The sequence below is a fragment of the Dromaius novaehollandiae genome, chromosome Z, assembly GCF_036370855.1.
Source record: "Dromaius novaehollandiae isolate bDroNov1 chromosome Z, bDroNov1.hap1, whole genome shotgun sequence".
Taxonomy (NCBI): domain Eukaryota; kingdom Metazoa; phylum Chordata; class Aves; order Casuariiformes; family Dromaiidae; genus Dromaius; species Dromaius novaehollandiae.
In genome coordinates, this window is record NC_088132.1 from 41,432,657 (window position 1) to 41,457,800 (window position 25,144).

Below are 25,144 nucleotides of genomic sequence, written 5' to 3' on the forward strand. Positions count from 1 at the left end.
CAATATTTAAAGAGATCTGTGACAGCAAATAAAACCTTCAGGCTGCTTGAAAGTTAATATGTCACACACTCTGATGGTGATATAGAACTAGAACTGTCACTAGGCATGCTGTCAGTGCCTCTATTAAGACAAGAAATTATGGTGCCATAGAGTTGGACCCGTGAGAGAGACTATTTAAAACTTCTGACGCAGTTTCTGAGTATCTTAGTAAAGTTCACCGGAGCTTAAAAAAATAACTCCATTTGTTGGCCCTATTCACGACATGCAGGGGAACAAAATAGTGCAAGTAGTACAAAACAGGGTATATAGGGTTTGCCAGCATGGAGAAATGAATGTCCCATCTACTCTGTCTCCTTCTCCAAGTCAGTGTGGGAAAAAATAGGCATGTATATTGGAGGACTGTAGATACACTACTGCTCTCAGTAATGCCTGTAGAAGTTGCCACGAGATCTTCCTGCAGTATCCCTGCTTTGAAGCAGTAGTCATGTTTGGCATTTTTAAAGTAATATTGGAATAATCAGAGCAGCAAATATACAGGTTATGCTGACTATAGGGGAATACGAATGCAGATGGCAATAAAAGCCGGTACTACAAGCGCAGAAGTGAGCACATATATATAATAGAATAAACAGAGAAGGAAAAAGTCAGTGGAATCCTTTTGCGTGCTGATGACTCAAGGCTAGCAGGTTTTGCCTTTGCTAACCATGCAGATTCTGGGCAGCTGCTCCTCCTAGCTCACTCCCTCTACCTGACAGGACTTTCTGCAGAAAAAGTCTGCAGCAGTGATGCTGTCAGCTACAGCCTTCCCTACCTTAGGATACATGTTCTCCTTCCACACACAGTTCTGAGTGAAAGGAAGACTACTGCCTTGAACAGTGGACAGATGAAAGATTGCTGAGTAAATTCCACAGTTACCAGAATTTCAAATATTTTTTTTCTCCTATTAAGTTTTTTAACTTTAACTATTAACTTTTAAAAACAAGTCAAGAGAGGACTTCTGATTTTATATCATACATCAAACACATGTATATAATAATTTCATCTGACTTCAGGTCACCTCACCCCTGCAAGCACAGAGAAAATTATCTCACTGAATAGGAAAAGCACTCCTTGAACCTAAAATTGCTGAAGTCAAAGTATCAGGTTAAGCACGATGGCACAGCGTCTTTTTTATGCAAACACCAAAGATCCTTAAAGTTTTACTTTTTCTAATTTCTTAGGAGCTGTGACCATTTGTTTGCAAATACTCCAAGCAGTTCTGATATTCTGGCGGAGGGGAAGGCTTTAAAAAAATCCTGCCTATTAACAAGAAAGCTCAGTGTTTCAAGCTAGAAGGATAGTTCACTAAACTTCCTAAAAATAAAAGCAGATAATGTCTTTCCTTTCTTGTCAATAACTTTTGTATAAAGGGAGGATGAAATATAGTTTGACACTTCTAAATACTACCTTTTAAAAATGGGGGGATCTGGTTTGGGCCCTAACCCGAACCTTGCAAGTTAGATCATCCGTAGTCTCCATAAGACACAAATGATTACTTGTAAGTTGAAAAGAGAAACAGAATGAAATTTATAAAATCTTCTGCATACTCAAGTCTGCACTGACACTCTCTCTCTCCCTCGCTCTCCCTCCAGACCTAGAAAGTCTCGGCAAGCTGCCAGAAGTTTCACACCCAGTGCTGAACTGGCATAAAGTCAAAGGTTGCTAGTGGCATTTGGATGCCAAAACATTAGTACAGCTCTACTAACTACTGGCCTTTTACACATCCTTTTGCAAAACTAGATATTGGCAATTTTTGTCCCTTCTATAAGCTTTCATTGCTCACCTCTCCAAGTATTATTTCTTTAGCACTAGCCTCAGTGGCTGGTTAAGAAAGCATCTCGCATACTAAATGTTTCTTCTGCAGTGGTAGCTGTTGATGAAGATCCCCTCTTCTGCAATGGGAAGCACATGCATCAAGTGTTGCATGTCCTGGATACATCTGTAATAACGGTTCAATACAGTTCAAGCCTGCTCTTAAGACCACATTTGCCTCTGGTAATTTGCCTCTGCATATTGTAACCACTGAGGCCCCCACCAGCAGGCTGCCTCAGTCCAAGCTCCACAGCTGTTCAGAGGGGGACAGCCTGCGCTTTCTTAGGGCCCCAGAATATGTCCAAGCTATCACTCAAAATTGAGCATGGTTAAGTCCGAGTGCAATATTGCCCTGCCAGTGATATCCCGAGCCTGACCCTTGTTAACATTGTATGAAGGCTCGCAGTGACTAGCTGCAACAATTTGGAAAGTTGCAGAGCTTCGCAATCTGGGATCTACTCTAGATACCCTGTTTTCTACCTCACAACGTATGTCTAGCCACAGAGGGTACCACACTGGTACAGCAGAGGGTTAGACCCATAACTGCAAGCACATTTTTGGAACATAGGCTTTTATCTGCTGCATACTCAATATGTAATTACTAAATCACAGACTTCACTTTAAGCATAGAAACATTCCCACTGAACTCAGTGGGACTGCTCATGTGATAAGAAACACCGTGGGATAAGTCACCTGAGGCTCTGAGCTCCCAAATCTGGTTAAAGTCTCTTGCTGTTCTAAAAATACATATGTGTATTGAAGCACCTGCCAAAACATTACGTGGTTTTCTTTGAGTGTCACATTTTTAAAAAAGCTCCCTGCCATAGCATCTCTTACCATCTTTCTCTCTACAGTCTCACCTTTTTCTTACCCTTTCCCCATATTCTCATCTTATGCTCTACTTTTTCTATTGACACCTTGTCCACATTTAATGTAATAGCACTTTAAACCAAAGCTCTGTTCTCTGGGATAAGCAAGAACTCTAATCATGAAAAACTTAGCATAACAGTATTGCTTGTGAATGTTCACATGGCTGACAGCAGCAACCAATATAACAGAGCAGATGCCTTCTTGCACCAAGGCAAAGATAACTAACGTATCAAGAAAATAACAGCAGCCTATAGGGAAACATTTAATCTCTGTTCTCCCGTGCAAATCTCGGCAGCACAGTAAAAGGAACACATACTACAATTAATGATTTACATATTTATAACCCAATCCTCTTGACCTTTGTTAGCCAAAACACCTGAGTAAACCAATCTGTATGCTCAAATTTCTTGTAACACCCGGGAATGTGACATATGCTTTAAAAAAATTGGGCAGGGAGATAATCATTTTGTTTTTTAAGGCAACAGAAAGGAGAAAAATAGAAATAATAAGACAGAATTTAACAATAAAATAGCAAATGGTAAATGGTACAACCAGAATATAAAAAGCTATTTTGCTTGCGCAGTTGCACACTTCAGTTTTACAATGATAAGAAGTTGTTTGTTCATTCTCAATCACGCAACCATCTCTTGTTTTCCTCATTTTGCTTCCCAGCAAAGAGCTGACTGGGTGAAAATGGTTGATCAGTAATTTTGAGGATTATAGCTAAATCACTGATTGCAAGTTAATGGTCATAAAAATTTCATATTACCTTTGCAGGAGTTCTTTGGACAGAATACAGTATTTTGACTATTTCCAGTTCTTAGAGTAGCAAGCACATCCTAAAGGACTGTTCAAAAAATATAAGTACACTTTTTGATGACTACCTCTTTTGGCTTTATCTATCCACTGAAATGAATGAAATCTGAAAGCCAGGGTTAATCTACTGGGGAACTCTTAGTACCCTTGAATAAGGACAGGATTTCTTTTCTGAGTATGTCTCACTGAAGCTCCTTCAGCCTGCAGCTATTGCTTGGTCTTGAATTAAGATAGTCAGTGATGCTTGTAAATTTTATAGTTGCATGTGGTATAATGATTATTTAGAAGCATATTCGTGTTGCAGTAGCAAGGGAAGGTCGTATGAACATGCCAAAAAGCAAAGTTAGGAGGAGGAAAAAAATACCTTTGCCTCTCAGGAACTAAAATCTCTACTAGAGCCAATGAAGAAATTTCAGCCTACTCTTAGCATACTAAAAGTAAACCAGGATCCATAAGCACTATGGATTCCTTTAGCCCTGCCTATAACCTCTAGAAGTTGCCATATCAAAGCTTTTAACTGAGTAAACCAATCTATGCTTCTGTATTTGAGTCAGTACGCCTGATTATGCACACCCTGCTGATAAAACCAAAGTGTATAATAAAGTGTTTAATCAGCATAAATGCATGCTTTGTGTGCTAGAGCACAGTGTTTGCTTGGAAACAAATTGGAGAATTTTAACAGGGAAAAATGACTGTTGACCCAACCACCAGCAATTTGGAAGGCTGTTTTTGTGTGGATGTGTTAGGTACAGAGGAAGTGCTGGAAGGTGATGCCCGTCTGACAATATTGCATTTGTATGATATGCAGAGGAGGTCTGAAAAATTAATTGCCAGAGAGGTTTTGGATGGATATGGAAGACTGACTGTTATTCTACCTTGAAAAGTCTAAGATATAAAACTCTTGACTTGGGAGCTTGTTCGATAATTACTGGGAGAAAAAAGGATATCCTCATGAGTTCCTAGGTAGGATGCAATCTTAATAAATCCTCCATAAAAACTTTATTTTCATTATGATAACTTGTTATTGAAGATAAATAACAATTAGTAAAAAAACACTGTAACCAGATTTTAAGTAACATAACAAAGATTATTCTTCCTCTTCATAAATCAATTTTTACTCTTCTCGGATGTGGAGTCACTATTTCTTTGGTTCTTCATGTTCAGGATCCACAGCATCTAAATTCCTGAAGTGAAACAAAATTGGAGCTTCTCTCCATGCAACAAAAAGTATAAATAAAATACAAAGAGGAAACCTAGTATTCTTCTTCACCTACAGATTACTTTAGGAAAAGTGAATAATGTAAATCTCATATCAGATACAGCTGATTCCATTGCATTTAACTTGGCTGATACACTTACTCCATTACGTGAATAGACCTCCATGATGAGGGAGTGGTATCAGGAGAATGGCATTAGAGAGCAAATAAAACTAGTAGTTCTTTGACTGATTGTAGTGCCTCAATACACATTTATAATTTAACTTTCTGTTAAAATCAGAAGAGAAGAAAGGAAAATAATCCTCTTTTATTTTATATATGTATTACTTACCTATTTCCATAAGTAGAAAGTAAGTGGTCTAATCTAAAACACTACAAAGGCATTTTCTTTGACCTTAATTGACTGGCAAAGGCACAGCTATAGTACATGTGACCCTTTGTTTGTTAAGCAGATAAAATCCAAGTTTCAGTTAAAGCTCTTAACTAACCTGAATTTCAGTGCTGTGCTCCAATCTGTCTCTGAAATGCTGTAAGTACTGCTTTGTTACTGCAGTGAATGCAGGAAGTCATTATTTCTCAGTTACCTGCTGCCTATTTTGGGAGAAAACGTGGCCTAAGGGTGTCAATGGGAATTTTGCCACTGACTTTGTTTACAGTCTGAATTTCACCCACAGCTTTCTGAATTATTGTTTCCTTTTCACCGAGTTTTCCAAAATATAGGATATTAGATAGCCTTCATATTCCATTTCAGCACTATCGCTTTTCCTGAATTGAGCATCTCTACTGATTTACCTGAATGAGCCTTAAAAAGGAGGTAAACAAAGCTTTTAAAGTTCTGAAAAAAAAACCCTTGTATGTCTTTGCTATGTATGGAACAGTAAGTGCAAAATATATGTCAAAAGGACAGAAGAGCATCATTTCAGGAAAGACAGCAACTAAAACTCAGAGGCCCTACACTTGATACATTGGAAGGGTAGCCAAATGATCTAGCCAAGCTATTGGGAAATTTCAGAAAGGTAAGTGTTAACCTTACATATTCAACTATATCTTCCTTTGAAATGCATCTCTTCAAAGGGGAAAAATTTAACAAGTTTGCTTAAGTGAGTGAGTCTAGGAACAAGAGAACTTACCTGTTTTTTTCATTAAAGCAAATACACACCCTGTTTTCTAGCTGAACTAATGATTTCTGTTGTCCAAAAAGATATTGGTTCTTTCTCTCTCTTTGTTTTTTGGGGGGTTGGGGATGGAGGGGAATATTTTCTTAACATTAAAAGTACACATAATAGTGTGTTTAGCATGAATTCAGAGAGATCTTCTTTAGGAACAGTAGCGTATAACATCACTGCTCACAACTGCTTAATTTTATAACAAACAAGCAATGCAGGACCCACCTTTGTCCAAACTCACAGTTTCTGATTACATCTATTTCCCAAGAGCCCTGTATCTTTTGTTACTATTTCCACTTTGCAAAGCAAGTACAAACCTGCTCCATTTTGCATTCCCTTTGCAGAGGTGTTAAATGACTTAGCAATTACAACCATACAATGTGTTCCATTATATAACTGCATATGTTTCCTATTTTAATCAGTGTGGCAAATAACTAATTGCATAAATACACAACTCAAAACATACCCATATGGAAAAAAATATATAGAACACCTTTATTTTCATGACTTCCCTACTCTCAGACTGACTTCATATTCAGGGATATAATTTTTGCCTGCAATGATACTCTGTCCACTTAATTGGTTCACTTTTTTTACTCTCTAAGAAATTTGCTGAGTTGTAAAAGTTCGTAAAATCCTGCTGTAGAAATAATTGAGGACAGAATTTGATGCTCCAAGCTGAGTGACCTGCAGGCAGGAGTACAGATGATCAGGCAGCTGCATTAGAGGTATGATATATTGATCCATGGTAAACTTTGGATACCTCTGAACTGAAGTATGTGATCCTTTTGGACGTGGAAGAACTGAACTCACAGTGAAATAATTAGTTATTTCTAGAGAGCAAAATTGAATGGTTTTTTTCCTACTTGTATTCCTTTATGTTCTTGGATAGATTAGTCAGAACTGAAGAGAGTTTCTTCTACTCTCTGCGTAACATTGATGAAATAGAAAAGCCTTGTTGAAGACAGCCATGCTAGATTTCTCTTCTGCTCAATTTATGGCTAATGTTCCAAACAGATGAAGACAAGGAGGATGAAAATCCTTTATTTGACACACACAGAAAGCTAGGAATAGCCAACAGCAAGTGATAATCTACAGAGAAGTTATGTATAGGTTTTAAAAAAGAAAAGGATGTATAGACAGGGAAAAAAAATCCAATTATTTTGTAAAGGTTCTCTCCCCCCTTTCTAAACTTCCTCTCATAAAAAGTATTACTCATAGCCTCAGTTTTATTTTTATCACTTGTCCATGCCCAAAGTTGCTATAGGAATGCAAACAGATGACACACTTACTATTCTAGGAAGAAAGGAGAGTATTTTTTTTCTCATGTTCTACAACTTTTTGCAACCTCTAGAATATTAAAAATGTACAGATGTAATACAGATGTAAAGAGCATATTGTGTATCAGTAAATGAAAGAAGCTGCCTACTCTCTTTATCACTAGAACTACCCACATCAGCGTCCAGACTTTCAGGTTGTGATAATGATGCTTTCTATCATTTTTGCAAATGCATCCCTACAATCTAAATAGCAAAGTCCTCACTAGTTTGTAACAACGACAACATAGAGACATAAGGCAAGAATAGGTACAGGGCTGAATTTCCTCTTGAGCTCTCTTCTTCCTCTTGCTGTGCCTCATGTGGCAGAACTTTTCTGTTGTTGAACAGAGATTACTGGAAATAAATTCTCCTGAAGCAGACAGGCTTTTGTTCAGTTTTGACACCAGGCTTCCAGCCCAGTCTTGAGCAATCTGCACTGAGCAAGCTCTGTGCTTCTGTGGTCTGCTTCTTTTTTAGAGACTTCTTGTGTGAGCTAGTTTGTAGAAAAGAAACCATTTTCTGAAAGAACATGTTCCCAGCTGAGAGTCTACATTATCAGTCTCGTACTAGCATAGTCTCTGAGACTTCCGTCAGATTAGGCTTTAGATTTAGACGCACAGTAGATCATTCTTAGGCTGGGCACATATATATGTATTTCTTGGTGTGCACTAGTTTTATAACAAGTCAGAGACACCGTTTTCTTGTACTGCTTTCCTACTCATCCTTACTCTCTTTTTACACAAATGGCTGAAAAAAATGGTATGCATATATAAACTTGCTGCAGAAGTCCTTTTCATCATATTTTGCCTTGTCTCTTTTCTTTCTCAAAAAGGAAGACATATGATTCTATGGCTTATCTTCTGTCACAACCATGATTTAATCATATGAAATCCAAGATTGTTCTGTGCTCTAAACTAGTCAGCATGTCACCCATCATTTTGTAGAGTCCAAATAATTTGGGGGGTTTCTCTGCTGCTTTTCCACTTCCCCTGTCCTTTTCACTTCCAGAAGACTGTGTCTTTGAGCACATCTACAAACCGAGATGCTTATTAGGATTAAGATTTCTGACATGCTCACATCCCTCTAATGTGTTTGTGAGACATTTGGTGTAACTATTGAAGCACATTCTTCTCCTATTTTCTTAGTGACAATAGTAGACAATCCCTCCTGTCTATTCCTTAGAAGTTGTCATCACCTAGCACCCAAGTTCTGAGTATTTTTAACTAGTCCTCACCTGCTACATATTTTTGTTGCATGCTTCAGTGAATCGTATGAATATTGTATATGTGTGACTTTTACTACAATATACACTTTATAGACCTTTCATTTCTTTTGCAGTTAAAAAGGGAAGAATGAGTACTACTAAGAGGTCTTGTGTTTCTTCCTCTACTTGTATGACATAAGTCCCAAAATGCAAATTCATGTGTTTGTATCCCATTCTACAGAATGGATAGGCATTTTACAGCTATGACCTCCTAGGTGGTGGCTTTTTTGTTCTTATTTTCAGTCCCACCTAAGCCGCTTGCTTTTCCTCTTAATCTTTTTCCTCATTATTATTCCACTCGAAGCTACACATTCTGTTCTCTCCTCTTCACACTGCTACATGTATTTTTCTCAGCTCTATTTAATGGCTAATCTTTGTCTAGATTTCATCTGTTATAATTTGCCACATGTACGAGGCTTGGACTCCTATTTGGTTTATTGCTTTTCCTGAAGTTTATATATTCTTAAAGAATACCTGAATGTACCAGCCAAATATCTTAAAAGCAACAAAGCATACAAAATAAATGAGGAAAGTCATAAAACAAAATGCCAGCTGATTCACAGCATAACTGATAATTTTGTTTCACAATATACTAAAAACTCTGTTGCTGTGTCTGAGATTAAATGTGGAAGCTCCCTTTTGGCTTAGAATACCTAGGACATTAATGCTTACATAAACCCTCTTTTAAATTCAATACCCACTGCTCTTTTACCCCAAATGAAGACAGATGTTTTTTGAATCAACAGACTACAGTTGGGTATCCAGATAGTATACCAGATGGGTATCCTTATCACATACATGAAATTCTGTGTTGCTTCCATCAGGAAATGTAACAGTAGCACATTTATTAGAGAGAGGGTCATGTTAAAGGCTTTGTTTGTTACTGCTCCCTATAAGCAATAACATGACAGAAAGTAACAGACCAACATCTTCATTCTTCAGCACTTAACTACAAGCTGAGTACAAATATCTATCAATGGCAAAGAAGTGTTTAGGTATGTAACAGAAAAGAAAAAAAGATATATAATTATTTTTGTATAAAGGTGTTATTGGTCTTTTAAAACCTGTTTATTACTTATGTAGCCACAATATTGCTTAAACAATTTAATCAAAACAATTTTTGTGGAGAGAATGACATCTTTTATTAGACTAACTATATATAGTTGAAAAGAGTGCTTCAGTGCAGCCAAGCTTACATTCTCTGTCTTCCTCTAAGTTTGATCAGTCCACCCCACTCATCTCTCCCCTTCACACAATCCGTTGAAGTCCAAACTCAGCTAGAGTGGGGGCTTGAACCTGCCTTTCTCACATCCTGAGCCTTCCAATCCTGAAGAAACTGAATTAGTGGGAACGGTCCCCACCACCTCATCCTAGCACTACATACTGTGAAAAGCGTACTTATCCCCTGGAGAGGCCTGAGAGTTGTCAATGTGATTCAGAGACAAATTGTTTTTTACGACCTAGAGCAAGCCACGTTTGTCCTGGATGTTCGTGCACTCTCTTTTCTACATTTCTTATTGAATAGCTTTTGCAGCTCTCTGCTCAGGATGCTGGTGTTTGTGAATCTCGCTCTTGGAGATTCCTATATGCTATACAGGGAGTCCTGGTACCTAAAGTGGCATCTGGATTTCACTAGTAACTGGAAGCCTGACCACTGTGTAGGTCGCAGGCATTAGGCACCGGCACTGTAGAATTCTTAGCCTATAGATGTAATTTCTGAGCTCTATGTCTACATTATGTATGACCAAGACTGTCAGTGTTTTTTAAGTTTGCAATATCCATTTATCACTCAATTAAAAGAGCCAATTTGAGGCTGAGGAAAGCTGAAGCACAGGATATACTTTCAGCAAAAAAATGAGCATTGGAAAGTTTTGTAAACAACAGCTCCCTCTTGTGTATTAAAGAAACAATAGAAAGCAGATAAAGAAAAGGCATCTTGTCTGCATATGTCTGAACATGTGAACATGCAAATTTAGCAGAATTTGGAAAGAAATTAGTGCATCGAACCCTGCAATTTGGTTAGCGGAGACAACACAAAACTGAGCTCCTGACAGTGGCTTGCTGAGCTCACAGCTTAGCTCTGCTCTGGGCATATCTGGACGTTTGTCGTAGCAGGGTGGAAGCATATTTATGAAATGTAAAAATGTTTTGCAACATTTCCAATCGTGTATTTCACTTATTTGTCTTAAAAGGAAAAGAACATGGAAAAATGCCATTTTTAAACAAAAATTCTAAGTCATTTGAATTTTTTACTTACAAATATAGTTTAAAAAAAGTTGAAAATCAAACCACTATGTTTTCATGAGTATAGACCCACATGTTCTTGTTGTTAACAAAAAAGACTTGTGATTCTGCAACAGTGCACATGGTATGTTTGAGCAGGTAACAAAGATCACAGTTTTTCCCATAATCTCTTTGTTTCTGATTCTTTAATGGCCTATTCCTTGCAATGACAGAGCTCTGTACCTCGTCCTCTGTGAGGCTGTATGTGTGGAAATACAGTAAATGATTAATTTTGTGTTTAGCTAAATTTGTTTTTTATCGAAAACATTTATTTAAATTTGGTTTCATTTCCTTGGGGTATTTGGGGGTTTTTGTTCAACTATTATGAGCACAGACAGTAGAGCACTGACTTTTTAGACATAAACTCATTTCTTGTGGACTGCAGATTTGAAAACATGGGAACAGAGGTTAAAAAATGCACTGAACCATAAAAGAAAGGATAAACTCAAGTGATTTTAAGGTCTGGTGATTTTTTCCTCCACAGCATGACTTAGCAGAATTCACATAGAGCTGAAACTGTGTGAATAGTAAATATATTTGACTACCCTTTGAGTTTTTTACAGTTGCCAAAGTTGTTCAGGACCAGCTCTTCAGGTATGAAGTACAGTGAAAGTGAAGATGACTTTGTCTTATCACCTGAACTGCTTATTTCAGTCATTTTTATCTAAAAAAACCTGACCAATGTACTGGCAAGTAAATAAGAATTGAAAGTAGTTGGATATCAGCTATATGTTGATGTCAAACTGGTCAAAGCCCAAAGTAAAGATTTTTAAAGCTGAAGTACTTAAAATGAAGCTATACCATGTTAGGTTGAGTCTGAGCAGAGCAGCAAGATATGGTACTTTTTAGTAAAACATACTAATGTATGTGGAATGTACTTTAAGTGAGAGTTAAGTGATGATGGTGAAGTGGATTTTTAACTGTAATACGCAACTAGATTTCTAGAAAGGTATGATGTTCATACAGACTACGGAATCTTATGAAAACATCTATCAAAATCCTCAGTAGGGAGGGTTGCATGTTGAAAGACTGTAAAGGTGAAAACAGTTTTTTCTCTTTTACTACTCTAACAAAAGGAAATGTTATTTCAGTGAAAAGACCTCATTTTTATCTGCCTGTAATTATACCCCTAAAAACAGTCTCTAATAATGGCAAAAGCTTGTCTCTGCTAACCACCTCAGGAGAAAAGATTTGAAATTTGCCTCAGCTACTACACAGAGAAGAAGAAATACACACACCTGATTCTCCTCTACTTTGCAGTTTTCTTCAGTCTTTTCGCTCCGGCTTCCATGTGTTCATGAACTGCTCGTACCACCATCATTCATTAGCATTCCTGGGGAAAGCACGTTTTAATTAATGCCCATGCAAGAAATGCTTGCTGTTTGACAGAATTTTTCACAGACAGAAAGTGACACTATACATTTAAAAATTGAAGCCAAACTAATCTAACAGCAAAATGAATAATTTTTTTTCTAGTCTTTGAGAACTATGTTCTAACTTTCCACACAAAGTGAAAAAAACCACACACTAACAAAATTATCTAGCTATGCACATATGCTTGATGTAGGTTGGAATTCAGAATTCCTCCTGCAAATATTCTGTCTTAGGAGAGAAAAAGAGAGAAAAACATTCTGTCAAGGAAGAACTATGCTGAATAACACATGAAACTCAGTCTCACCCTAATTAGGCAGACTGCTCAGTAGGAAACAAAAATTCATCATATGACTCTCTCTAAAAGATATTTATTCATCTTCTAATTGACATTCTAATACTCTTTGCACAGTAAGTTGAATCATGATAGTGATAGGTAAAATTTTATTATTTTGGAAACAGAATGGTTACATAGAGATAGAACAATGGATATCAGGAAGGATTTGATAACAGTAACAGTAGCATCAGTAATCTGGAGAGTGTTCTTTCTGAATAATTTGTGTTATTCCTTGTAAGTCTTATCAGTGATTAACTGGCTAACTCAAGGAAAATGGTAATGAAATCAGCAAGTATAAAGGCATATGTAAAGGGGGAAAGGTCAGATCCTTGGTATTGCAGATGAATATATTGATCTGTCTATCATCTAGTGATTTGGAGATGTGATGGGAGCATTTAGGAGACTGACAAACCAAGCCAGTCTCAGACTTTAAAACAACACTTTACTGGACTGATGTTCATAAAAAATACACACTGCTAATGGTTCGTTCTTAATCACTATCATTCATTATCACCACATACACAAAACAATTAGTCCTTAAAAAACTTATCCTAAATAAACTGTGAGCATACACTACAGTGGAGCTGATGCCATATATTTAGCACTGATGGCTACGGTCCTTGGTGGTCCTTAGTCACCAGAGTCAAGGTGATCAGGCTTGAGAGCTCGTTGTGAGGGAAGCCAGAACCAAAGTAGGTTATCTTCTTTCTTCCCCATCCTTCTTCACTCACAGTTGACGAGTTATGCTCCTTTGTGCCCTCCCCAGAAGAAAGGAAATGATCTCTTCTGCTCTTGACAACTTATTTTGGGGATCAAAATATGTTCTGGTTTTGCTTATTCTGCAGGATTATTCTGGCTCCACAAAATATTCTTCTTGCCTGCTCCTTACTCTGCAGGATTATTTTCCTTTTATCATGCATCTTTTCCACCTGCTTGGTGTTGGGTTCTGTGATGACAAGCATCCAAGCATCATTTCTTAGATGAGCTTGATTTTGCCTCTATTTAGCAAGGCTTTAAGGAAATGGCCTGAAAGGGCAATGTGGGCAACTACGAGCTGGTCACCTTCACTTCAGCGGCTCAGAAAAATCATGGAGCCAGGTTTCCTGAAACATGTATCTGGCCATACGAAGGAGAAGAAGGTGACTGGGAACAGTCAGCATGGGCATACAGGTTTTAGCAAACTTGTAGTCATCGATTTAAGCTCCACTCCCTTTCAGGTTCATTCCCTCACTTGGGAGATCGGAAATCAGTTTTCCTGTTTCCCAACTCTGCCTGATTTACACCAGGAACTGAAAATGAGTATACTGATGGGGGTCTTCTTTGATTTCTTCTTCTGAAGCTGTTTTACTTTGTAAAAATAACTGAATATTTACTGGAGCAGAACTTAAAGCTGATATTCCTGCAGCCAGTGTGAGTGTTTTAGGCAGGAGAATTTAATTCTGTTCTTGCATCTTGTCTGTCTGGAGCAAAGAATGTTTAATGACATATATATATAGTGGAACAACTCCAACTCTGTGTATCCAATAGCTGGGAGACAGAGTATTTAAGACATTTTGCACTTGCATTTGGAGAGTCCACTGCCTTAGCTCTCAATCATGCCTCATGGGAATTTGAAAACAAACCTCCTATTTTCCAGGAAAATAGTTTAAGCCCTTGGTAAGTGTGCTGACATAGAGCCAGAAGTCTCCATGTGGCGGGTGGACCGGACTGTGCCCTGCAGGACAGCTATGACAGAGAGGGAAACTCTCCGGAGACTTGTGTGAGCGTTCGGCCAAGCCGCCACGACTTCGCCGTGCGGCCCGAGCAGCTTGGCAGCGCGCGGCGGCGGCTGTGTCCTTGTGCCGGGCAGAGCCAAGCCGCCTTCTTTTTCTCTCTGATACAACGTGACTGAACGTTATGATATTTAAACCTTCCCAATCTGGGAGTCGCAGCGGGGAAAGACCTAAACAAAGCAGGTTATGCGGGGCAGCACGTAAACCCGGAGGGGTCCGCCCGCCGCCCGCGGGGATAAAGCGGCAGTTTCACACCTCCCCCCGGCACGCACCGGCTCGCCGGGCCGCCGCGCTCCCTAGCAACCGTTGCCAGGCAGCGAACACGCGCGGCGCGCGGGCGGGGCGGGGCGAGGCGGGGCGGGCAGCACGGCGCCAACCCGGCCCCCCGGGCCGCGGGGCCCCGCCCCTTCCACGCGGAACACCACGTCTACAAAATCATGGGAGCTCACCCGGAAGCGCTTCCGGGCGGGCGGCGCGCGGCGCTCTGGGCGCTTCCGGGTGCGCGGCGCGCTCCCCCCTCTCCGTCCCTCCGCCACGCCGCCGCCGGCCGGTGCCGCCTCCGCCGCCCTCCGCGCGAACCGGGCGCCGCCGGGTCCCGACGCGGGGCCGCCCTTCCCCGGCTCGGCCTCCGCCGCCGCTCGGCCCAGCCGCCCGCCCGCGCCAGAGATGCCGCTGCGGGGCCGCGGCGCCGCGGCGCCCTGGGGGCGGCTGGCGCTGCCGCTGCTGCTGGCGGCCTGCGCCGCCCGCGCCTCCGAGATCACCTTCGAGCTGCCCGACAACGCCAAGCAGTGCTTCTACGAGGAGATCGCCCAGGGCACCAAGTGCACCCTCGAGTTCCAGGTACCGCGGCCCGCCGGGCCCCGCCGCCGCCTCCGGGCGTCGCCTCCGGGCGCCTCGCCGCAGCGGGGCCCTCTCCGCCCCGGTGGCGCCGCTTGTGGCGGCGGGGGGCGCTCCCGGCTCCGCGGAGCTCTTCGGCTCGTCTCCCCCCGCCGCGCTGAGGGGTTAGCGGCGGCTGAGGGTGCTGCTTGGTGTCCCGCTCATCTGAGGAGGCCGTACAGACTGCCGAGTATTTCGGGAAGGGCACGCGCTTAATCCGGAACTAAGCAGGGTGTGCAAAGGTAGCCGCAGAAACTGGTGTTACTTTGCCTCGGCCACGGTGACTGACGCAGTGTCCCGTCTGCAGAATAAGGAGAATACTTAAAGTGCCCCGGCCAAATAGGTGCAGTGGGAGTGATTTTGTTGTGGCTTGTGAAGCGTTTGTGTGATGAGCACCATGCAACATAAGGAGCTAACGCTTCTCAACTCAGAGCGGGGTTTGAGTGGGGCCACGCAGCAAGCAGTGAGAAGGTGATTGAATGGGTAGTTAATTACTAGCTAAGTGTCCCAGACTTGGGACAGGAGTCAGTTCCTGTGGGAGCTCCTTGGAATAGGTGTCTCGCAGATACTAAAATAGGCAAGGAGTTAAAATATACTTGAAAGCTATGGCTAATGTGTGTGTTAAGTGAGGTTGCCTAGCTTTTCTTGATTCTCCCAGTCTCTAATGTGTTGAAGCTGCTGCCATAGTGATAGTGGTGTGCAGCTTTCTGATGTTTAAAAAGCAAATAATAGCCCAGGTGGTTTGGTTGCCTCTGGAGTTTATCAGTGGGGTTGGAGGCTTCAAGTCTGTTGCTACAGTTGGTGAAGTCCTTGACAGCAAGTGGTGCAGTTGCAGCACTAAAGAGAAGTCATTCTTGTCAATGGAAATCACGCTGATCTTTGAGGGCTCTTGAGAGGCTGTGTGCTTTAATGGACTGACTTTTCTCTTTCAAGTCCCATATTTCTTTCTTTACTAGCTCCTGTCCCACCTTTAGTGTTTTCAGGAATAATTTCATTCCCACCAATATCAGCCCTTGTGCTCTGTTGTACATGTTTTGGTTCTTTGTTAGAACTTTTTTCTACTCTCCTGTTTCTCAGATCCCAGGTTTCTTGTCCTTGCCTGTTCCTTCTTGGTTTTTCTTAAAGTCTCTTCTGTGCAGTACTTTTCCCACCTGTTTTGAACTGGATGTCATTGGAGATTGCAGGACAGAAGCCTGCTATTCTCACTTTCATTGGTGGTTTTAACTCAAAAGAGCAGGACTATTGTTTTAAAAAAAGTCTATTTTGTTCTACTACTGGTAGACTGAAGGGCAGTGTCCTTAGGTGCTATGTCAGAAAGAAGAGCAGAGTGGAGGCTCAAGCAAGCTCAGTGGGAAGGAATACTAGGAGAACTTTTAAGCAAGTCTTTCTCATGCGTATGTAAACTGACCCTTTCAGGGTCTGTGCCATATGTGAATAAATTTTATATAAGTGGTCAAGAGCCCATCCCTGTCAAATTTGAGGTTAAACATCAAAGATGAGCCATTATTTAGTTATAGAAAAATTTATGCCTTTGTTCTTGCTTGCAACCAGATAATCATTTCTGTATGAAATACACAAGAGAAAAACCCAACTAGGTGCAGACATCCAGGGTAGGAAACCCAAATATGATTGATTAAAGTCTAAAAGGCTGAAGTGGTAGGAGTATGAAAGCAGAGCCTTGTAATGGGTTGTTCAGAGGAGCTGTAATAAGCAGTGTTTCTACCTGATGATAATGCATTGGAGAAGCAGTTAAACTCATTTGCCCTTTCTATCTTATCACATTTCTGGGGAAAAAAAATGAAGATATCACTTGTGACCTGGACACTTAGAACTTGATACCTAGATAGATACTTTAAACTATATTATGTCAAGTGCTTATCTAAAGGGCAGTTTTTGGTTCTCTGCAGCTCTGAATAAAATTTTATAGGATTATATATTCAAATAGATACTCAGATATTTCAAATGGAGGTAAAACTTCTCTAGTTTAGCAGACTTCTCTACATGCATAAAGGGCCATGCCTGTGGATGCATGTCTCTTCCTCCTTCAGGACACTTTATCTTAAAGGCAAGAAATCGGGAGCAAGGATTAAACTTAAAACTACTAGCCTGAGAGTCATCAGAATAGCAAATTGTGAACTGCCAATGGGTCTTGCCTTGGAGCTAGGAGTACTGGTCTGATTTTGTAGAACAATGTGCTATAAACCAACACTACTCAAAGCCTGAAAATAGGTGAAACAATCTCAAATCACTTGTAGGTGTTATCTGAATGTACTGGTGTTGGAAAGAAGTAGTCATTAATTGTACATGAGTGAGGCAGCAGACCCTCTAGAATGACACTGTTGACATACGCATATGAAAACGAGCCAGGTTGTAATACCTGTTCTACTGGGCGTAAGCCATTCCTGCAGCATAAAGCAGCTTGACCTAATAGGCTAGTTATGCAACGCCCATTGGGCTGTGCAGATGGGATTTGTTTCATTGCATTTTAGTGATCTCAGTTTGCTGAATCAATTCCATGGATGGGCTTGTGGGTATAGTGAATGGTTGATTCATTACAGTTATGTCTTTGCCTTGTCAAGTTTCGTCTACTGTAGCCACTGGTGTAGTACCAGTATCTAAACCAAAGTAACTAAAATCTTTCTTGTAAACTGTTTAAAAAAGTAGCTGACATTACATGTCCTGAATTTAAAAAAAAAATAAAATAAAATCTGAACTATGCGTCTTCTGTAAGAGAATGATTTTTGCAAACTTGCATTGGAAGGATTTAAAATTAATACATTATATTTTAAAACATTTTTCAGATCAAGATATCTTGAAGTACCACTTGACAAATCATACTTCTGAGATTAAATGTGTAAATGTCTGTTCTGTTAAAAAGACAATTTCTTGGGGTTTTTTTTTTTTCAGGTGATCACTGGAGGTCATTATGATGTTGACTGTCGGTTGGAAGATCCTGATGGCATTGTATTGTACAAAGAGATGAAGAAGCAATATGATAGTTTCACGTTTACAGCATCCAGAAACGGAACATACAAATTCTGCTTCAGCAATGAATTCTCTACTTTCACACACAAAACTGTGTACTTCGATTTCCAAGTTGGAGAAGATCCTCCACTGTTTCCTAGTGAAAACAGAGTAACTGCGCTTACCCAGGTAGAATGCTATTGTGTTTGACTGCAACTGTTAGGTGGAGTGAATATTTTTCCAATTCAGCTGCACTAGATATCTATATCACTTCTGAAAATTAATGGGTTGGAGCTTCTTTAAAATAACCTGAGTTACTAAAAATGAATGTTGTCCTAAAGGTAGGATTTATAGAACGCATTGCTGAGAAGGAATTGCCAAGTGTTTAAGAGAAAACAAGGATTAGTAACTTAGTCTAGGCCAGTATATCCTTTTTTTAAGGGAACTACCTTTTCATGCTATGGTTCTGTGTCTGTGGAAGTGTGGATTTTACAAAGTGTAAGCTATTAATGGATCAGGCTTTTCAAATTTCTGAACTTTGGAGAAAATTGGAAGAAAATTCTATCAAAGTAAAACCTAAATGAACAAAATCAGTCATACTTAGCTGGTTTCTAGCTTACTGTCTTTTATAAGACACCAAGTGTCCAAGCATTATTCTTAGTCCAGACTTACTCTCCTAATGTTCTCCTCTTTCTTCAGGATTTTACAGTTTTGCCCTACTTCTGGCTAAACTAAATCCATCAAAACTTCCATTGGAACACTTGTTCCATGAGTTCTTATTAATGTTTTTTACTTTATAACTTTCACCAAACCTCATTTTAAAGAACCATTTAAAAATGCTGGGCATGGCCACTATTTTACTAGTTTGGACTCGAAGGTAAAAATGCTGCTTCCTAAATATCCATCAACTTTTGCTCACTTGAATTTACGCCATATAAGTCTGCAGTAGCTAAGATTTGTAATAAGTATGTGATCTGCTGTGAATTCAATTACAGATCTTACCTCTTTGTTCCTGTCACTTTTCTTCCATGCTTTTTGTCTTTTGGTTCCCAATTCCTTAGCTCCCCATCTTATTGTCCTTTCTTTAGTCTTCATTCTGTGTTTTGTTGTATGGTGTTTTTGTTTTTTTTTATGTTTTGGGGGGGGGGGGGGGGGAAGAGATGTCTTTTTTTGGTTGGTTGGTGGGTTTTTTGCTACCCTGACCCTGGTAGAGGGAGTTCTGAGAACACAGGTGCAGTTTCTATATCTAGCATGTTTGCAGCCCTTCCTGGGCTATGGGAAAAGATACAAGAAAAATCAAGTTTATCAGTGGGTTGTTTCATACACAGCACACACAAGCCCTTTGGGGAAGAGGTAGTATAATGTATCTTTTCTAAGCAGGTGCTCACTGCACTTTTCTCTAGGCTTGTAGTGTGGCCAAATTTGAGGCAGACTTTCACAGGGACTGTAAAAGGTAAATCCCTGAAACCAGACTGACTTCATCTTTAAGATTCCTGTTGCAGAGTAGGATGGCTCTAATTTATTGATGAGATCGGTGGCAGAACTTAATGCATGAAATCTCTTCCTGAATTTTGTTCGGAAGGATGTCTTAGACTTGTTCAAACACCTTCCTTGAAAGCCATCAACTTGAAAAGCAGATCTGGCACAGATATAAGTGACTGAGACACCTTATTAGAGTGCCAGACATTGGCTTTTCAGGAAATACTGCTTTTAAGACATAACTAACTGTAACTGGTTAAAACTTCAGTATTTTGAAGATAGTCATTAATTTCGTATTCTAATCACAGGCAGTGATGGGTACTGACTTAGAGGATAAACTAAAAATGGAAGAAGTTTGTGAAAAATGATCTAGGGCTTGGAAAGCCAGGAGTATGTAGAGATTGAAAAGGTTAAGACTCTTTCAGTTTAGAAAATGAAATATGATTCTTATGAGAGATGACAAAAGGGGTTGGACAATTTTTTCTTAAGCATTTATTGTATGAATGTGGCAGGGAACATCCAGGAACACTAAAAGATGTCAGAATTGTCCTTTCTCTAATCACTTTTTACGTAATATGTGACTAACAGAGTTTCGTGCCAAAGGAACATGTTGATGTCCATAGACTAGACTTCAGGATTTTGTAAAACTTGAGTTTAAGTGAGAATTATGTGTGAAGATCATTGTACTTTATACATTACATGCTTGTGTATTTCACTATGCATATCTTAATGATAAATTACTTAGTAGCTACCCAAATCTGGAAAGAGATTTAATTCTACATATACTAGCCAAACAAGCTGTAACAAATGGGGGATCACTGATATATTTCAATACAGTTTGTTCCCTTTTGAATGCAAACATATGTGAATTTAAATTTCATTGTGGTTCTTAGTGCATCACTTTTTATTGGAGCTGCAGTTTTACAAGCTTCTGTGCTTAAGTCATCATTCGTGTGTGGAATTTGATTAATAAAGTTAAAATTTTTAATATTTCAGTCTGACAGCAGACTGAGCTAATCTTTAGTCTGTAAAGTTACGTGAATCCTAGTTTTCAATATCAAGCCACAAAACTTGACAGATGAAGTGTTAGAAGGATTCTTTATTCAGAGCTGTGTATTTGTTTACTTCTCTAGATGGAGTCTGCCTGTGTTTCAATTCATGAAGCTTTGAAGTCAGTCATCGATTATCAGACTCATTTCCGGTTGAGAGAAGCACAAGGCCGCAGCAGAGCAGAGGATTTAAACACAAGAGTAGCCTATTGGTCAATAGGAGAAGCAATCATTCTTCTTGTAGTTAGTATTGGGCAGGTATTTCTCCTCAAAAGCTTCTTCTCAGATAAAAGAACCACCACAACCCGTGTTGGATCATAACTGGCAGTGATAATGCTTCAGGTCATTGTGTGCTATTCATCTGTAAAATTACTGTTCTCCAATTAATTGTAGGTACAGAGGAACTAAATATGTGCAACATTTAAATGTGTCTACCCCTCCTCATCCATTAAAATCACAAAACATGACCCCTAAAATATAGAAGGAACTCCCAATTTGAAGTATAAAGAAAACATTAAGTTAGTGTTTTCTGATGCTTGTATTAAATATCTGGGAGTGACCAGCCTTTCTTTATTTCTACTGATTTTAATCCAAACTGAGTTTGACTTTACCAGTAAGATTACCTGTGTGCGGTATAATGCTTTAAAAGAACCCAATAATCTAGTGTCTGATATGAAAGACAATACATATGAAAAACTGATTCAATTTTAATTTTCAGGCTGAATGTATTGGATTATAAACAAGCAAATGTGATGAACTGTAGTTGCAGAATGTTTTATTGCACTGTTTTGATTTGCTGTAACAAAAAAAAAATCCAATGGTATTCTTTGCTTATTTGTAAAACTATTGCAAGCTTGACACTACATCATGGTGCAAATTCTCCACCAACCTGGTAAGTCTCCACCTTCAAAACTTGCTAAATTTTATAAGTGAGTGCATTTGCTTAAACACACATTCTTCTACATTAAAATATATTGTATTTCCTCTTTTACAATGTTTGTTTTACTGAACAAATTGTAAACTGAGACTACTCAGGAAATCCACTTTCTGTATTCAAAAATCCAAATCTCCAAGTTTATTTTAAAAAATGCAATAAAATAGGGACTCTTGTAACTTTGTCACTGAAGCTGTACAGTCTCTGTACTCGTTTAAGCTGCTGCTGCTTTTCAGATTTAAGACCAGAGGTAACTTGATTTGTTAAGCAACACAGCACCAGCACTGGACAAAGTTATATTGCATCTGTTAGGCACATACAAAGCTTTTTACTAAATTGTTTTCCTGTTAAGAGGCCAATTTGATATTGATACTGCATTGCACAAGTGCTGTACATTTTATTACCCTGTGTGTGGTGCACTGATACATTATGGCCTTGTGCATCTAATTGCCACTCTTTTTTGCTAGTGGTCAGGAAATGTTTTAAATATTTCAGGGTATCTTTTTGGTAGATTTGTAGTTACGTTGTTTCCACTGCTCATGTCTTCAGTAGCTTATGTATTGTAAAGTCTTGTTTTATTTGGATGTGGAAGGTAGTAAATGTATGTACATACAAGTAGCTTGAATTGAGCTAGTCAGAATAAGGCTAAACTCCTTCAGATGGCTCTGCAGGAGTAAATGGACTCTGACCAATTCTTAAGTGCACACAAACTTAACTAAGGCGAAAAACATTTTTTGTGTTACTGACCTTTATTTAAAAGATGCTACTTAAACTAGCTTTCAGCAAGCAGAGAAAGAATGCTAAATCCTCTTTAATTGTCTGTAATATTTCCAGCAAAAAATTAAGTATACATACACTTAGGCATTCGGAATAATTGATCTAAGATGACCTGACTTTAATGTGTTGTGATAGTTTAAAAAAATAAAAATAAACACAAGTATTCCTTGTCTCTGAACTGATCAACTGCTCTTTCAGAAACTGAAGAAAAAATTTAAACACTTCAAAAAAAAAAAAAAAAAGGTTAAAAGGTCACTGGGGTATTAAAAAGCTTAGTGTATATTGAATTCAGGTTATGTATAGTATCCTTCTATCTTGTACTGAATTTTAAATATTGCAGTCCCATTTTTGGGATGCAAGCTTCCCGGAAAGTTAGACACTCAAAAATTGGAATGAGTTAGTGCTTTCTTATGACACAAATCTGTGCCTGCACACAATATTCTGTATTGTACCTATATGCTTTGTTCTTGTGCGTTTCAGCAACTGATCTAGAGGATTTTTTGTGCTTTATTACACACAAAAATGAAGCAAATAGGACAGTTTGGGTGCAAGTATGGGATGAAAACATGATTTAATTTTGATAGTGTCAACTATAATCTTTTGAAGTTTGAATATCACTTGTGAGTAGCTCTAATCACAACAAAAATATTGTTTTAAAGGTGTGAAACATGATTTTTTTTTTAACTAAATCAGTTGTTCTGTGTGCTGTCAAAAATTGGTAAACAGTGGGGTAAACCAAATACTGGTTGGCCATCACATACATGTCTCTATTTTTTCCTAATGTTTGAATGTGTGAAGTGGGACTGTTTAACTCAATATTACTCCCACTGCAGAGATTTAGTGGACTTGACTTTTGCATTGAAGTTAGGTGTCTGAACCAATCCTCTGGTATCTTGCTGCATAATATGCAGCAATAGATTAAAAATGCCTTTATTTTTGTGTTATTAAAAACATGGCACAAATACACATGTTTAAACATAGCTGTATATATTTTTTAAAGTAAGTTACTGAATAGGATATAATAAACACATGCTAACACTTCAGCAGTGGATGAAGAAATGCTTTGTGATTTTTTTGGTGAAAGCCACATCTTTTTATATATGAAAAGAATAGTTTCCTTTAATGGTATGATGCACAACTAAATCACCCTGCATTAAATGGGATACAGCTGTGTTTTTAAATTGCAAAAGGCCCTGGGTTTCAGCTATTCCTTGGATGTTTTATGTTTACAGAACTTTTCATGTCCTGAAATGTCAGTTCTTGTTTTAGTTTGCAAAAAAAAAAAAAAAAAAAAGTTTAGTTTGGATAAGACAAAAAGCAGACCCTGTGAATATTGTATGGGAAAATAAAAATTAATATATGAATGTGGTCTGATTTGTTTTGTTTACATTTGGTGGGGAAGCATTATTCTTCCAAAAAGCTTTGAATAACAGTTTGAGAAGTTGACATGTATTTTAACACATTACTTGCAAAAGTATAAATCTGTATGACACTTGATCATTATTTCTATCACTGTATGTTGAGGAGTGCACCAGTTCATTGCTGTTCCCAATTAGCTGTGCTTTCCGGTCACTGGAAAAACTCAAGTTTGAGCAAGATACTGTGGTTACTGGCTCTTTGCAGTACATGCAATAATATTTATAAATCTGCTCCTGTTGGAGTGAAATTCAAAGTATTTGACCTCCGATGCCAGGAATGATGTGGAATCTGCTGCATCTGTTGACATTGATTCTGTAGATATAGGGTTAATACAGGATGAACCAGAAAGATTTATGTAAATAATGATGTCTAATGATGGGATATAAACTTTAAATAATTCTTGTGGTAGCCTAATTTGTGATAGGAGGTATTTTATGTTATGTAGCTTATTGTTGAATGCTGGCGCATATCACTTTGACAAATTTAAGTTTTAGAAATCTGATTTAGATAGCTATCATTGATATGTGGGCACTTTCCAAAAATTGCTTTTTCCTCCTGTGTAGTTTTTTTTTGCTCTCCTCTGCTGGTAGTTCTGCATTCACAGTCTTTTAAGAATATTTACATCAAGTGGATTCAAGAAAGTTTTTGTCTAGAAATGTGGGTAAACTCTACTATTTCTGTGGAGTGTTAGAATTACGGTTTTTATAAGTGCCTGGCACTCAGGATTTCAAGGCAGTGTAAGACAGGCAGTGGTGGTCTGGAGCACATTTCCACTGAAAACTGATTATCTTACCAAAGCAAAAAGAATTGCTAAAAAAAACTTTGTAAAAATAAAAAGATGACTCAGTGGATCAGCTGACTTGTCACATGATGGTGAGTGCTTTACGGAGGAGGAAGTGGGAGCATGTGCTCTGGACCCTGCTGCCCCTCTCAGACAAGAGCTCCCTGCACGGACTTGCTGCAGTGGGGTCACAGCTGCCTGCCTGCCTCCCTCCTGGCTTAGTTGGGCACCAGTTACTGAAGGAGAGTTTTTAAGCCTGACCCTTCAGTTCAGCAGGGAGTTACGGTGTAAGACTGTGGAAAGCTGGTGTACAAGGCCAGGCTCCTGTTTTAAAAAAAAAAAAAAAAAAAAAAAAGCTGCTGTACTTGCTACGTGGCTAGAGTAGGTTCCTCGTGTGAAAGGGATGCTGTTTCCCCAGCAAGCAGCACGGGTTTTGCAGCTCGCGTTCTACACCTCTGAAGCAAAGCAAGCTTAGTGTATGTTATCAAGGAAATGCTTTACGAAACGCGAGTTTTTAGTCCTTGTTCCAAACCACTAAAAGGAGCGGGGGTTGCACGGATAGCCTGATGCCATCGTGCACGACTGGAAGGTAGTGTGTT

The 25,144-nt window shown here is 39.1% G+C and overlaps 1 protein-coding gene and 1 long non-coding RNA gene across 2 annotated transcripts; one reads left to right on the forward strand and one right to left on the reverse strand.

The window, feature by feature from the left end:
• Positions 1-4,189: 4,189 nt before the first annotated feature.
• LOC135325032 (uncharacterized) lies at positions 4,190-14,784 on the reverse strand. The gene is made up of 3 exons (XR_010386249.1): positions 14,716-14,784; positions 12,025-12,119; positions 4,190-4,721 (listed from the first exon to the last, which is right to left on the reverse strand). It is a non-coding gene; the product is annotated as an uncharacterized LOC135325032 (long non-coding RNA).
• Positions 14,785-14,932: 148 nt separating this feature from the next.
• On the forward strand, positions 14,933-23,709 carry LOC135325030 (transmembrane emp24 domain-containing protein 7). Its single transcript, XM_064502395.1, has 3 exons — positions 14,933-15,106; positions 18,050-18,295; positions 20,719-23,709. Exons 1-3 carry the CDS (start codon positions 14,933-14,935, stop codon positions 20,953-20,955), a joined length of 657 nt encoding a protein of 218 aa, XP_064358465.1. The 3' UTR covers positions 20,956-23,709.
• The last annotated feature ends 1,435 nt before the right edge of the window (positions 23,710-25,144 follow it).

Coding starts and splice junctions, on each gene's coding strand:
- LOC135325030 (XM_064502395.1), top strand. CDS start 14,933: ATGCCGCTGCGGGGCCGCGGCGCCGCGGCGCCCTGGGGGCGGCTGGCG. Junction 15,107..18,049: donor AGTGCACCCTCGAGTTCCAG/GTACCGCGGCCC, acceptor TTTTTTTTTCAG/GTGATCACTGGAGGTCATTA. Junction 18,296..20,718: donor GAGTAACTGCGCTTACCCAG/GTAGAATGCTAT, acceptor TTACTTCTCTAG/ATGGAGTCTGCCTGTGTTTC.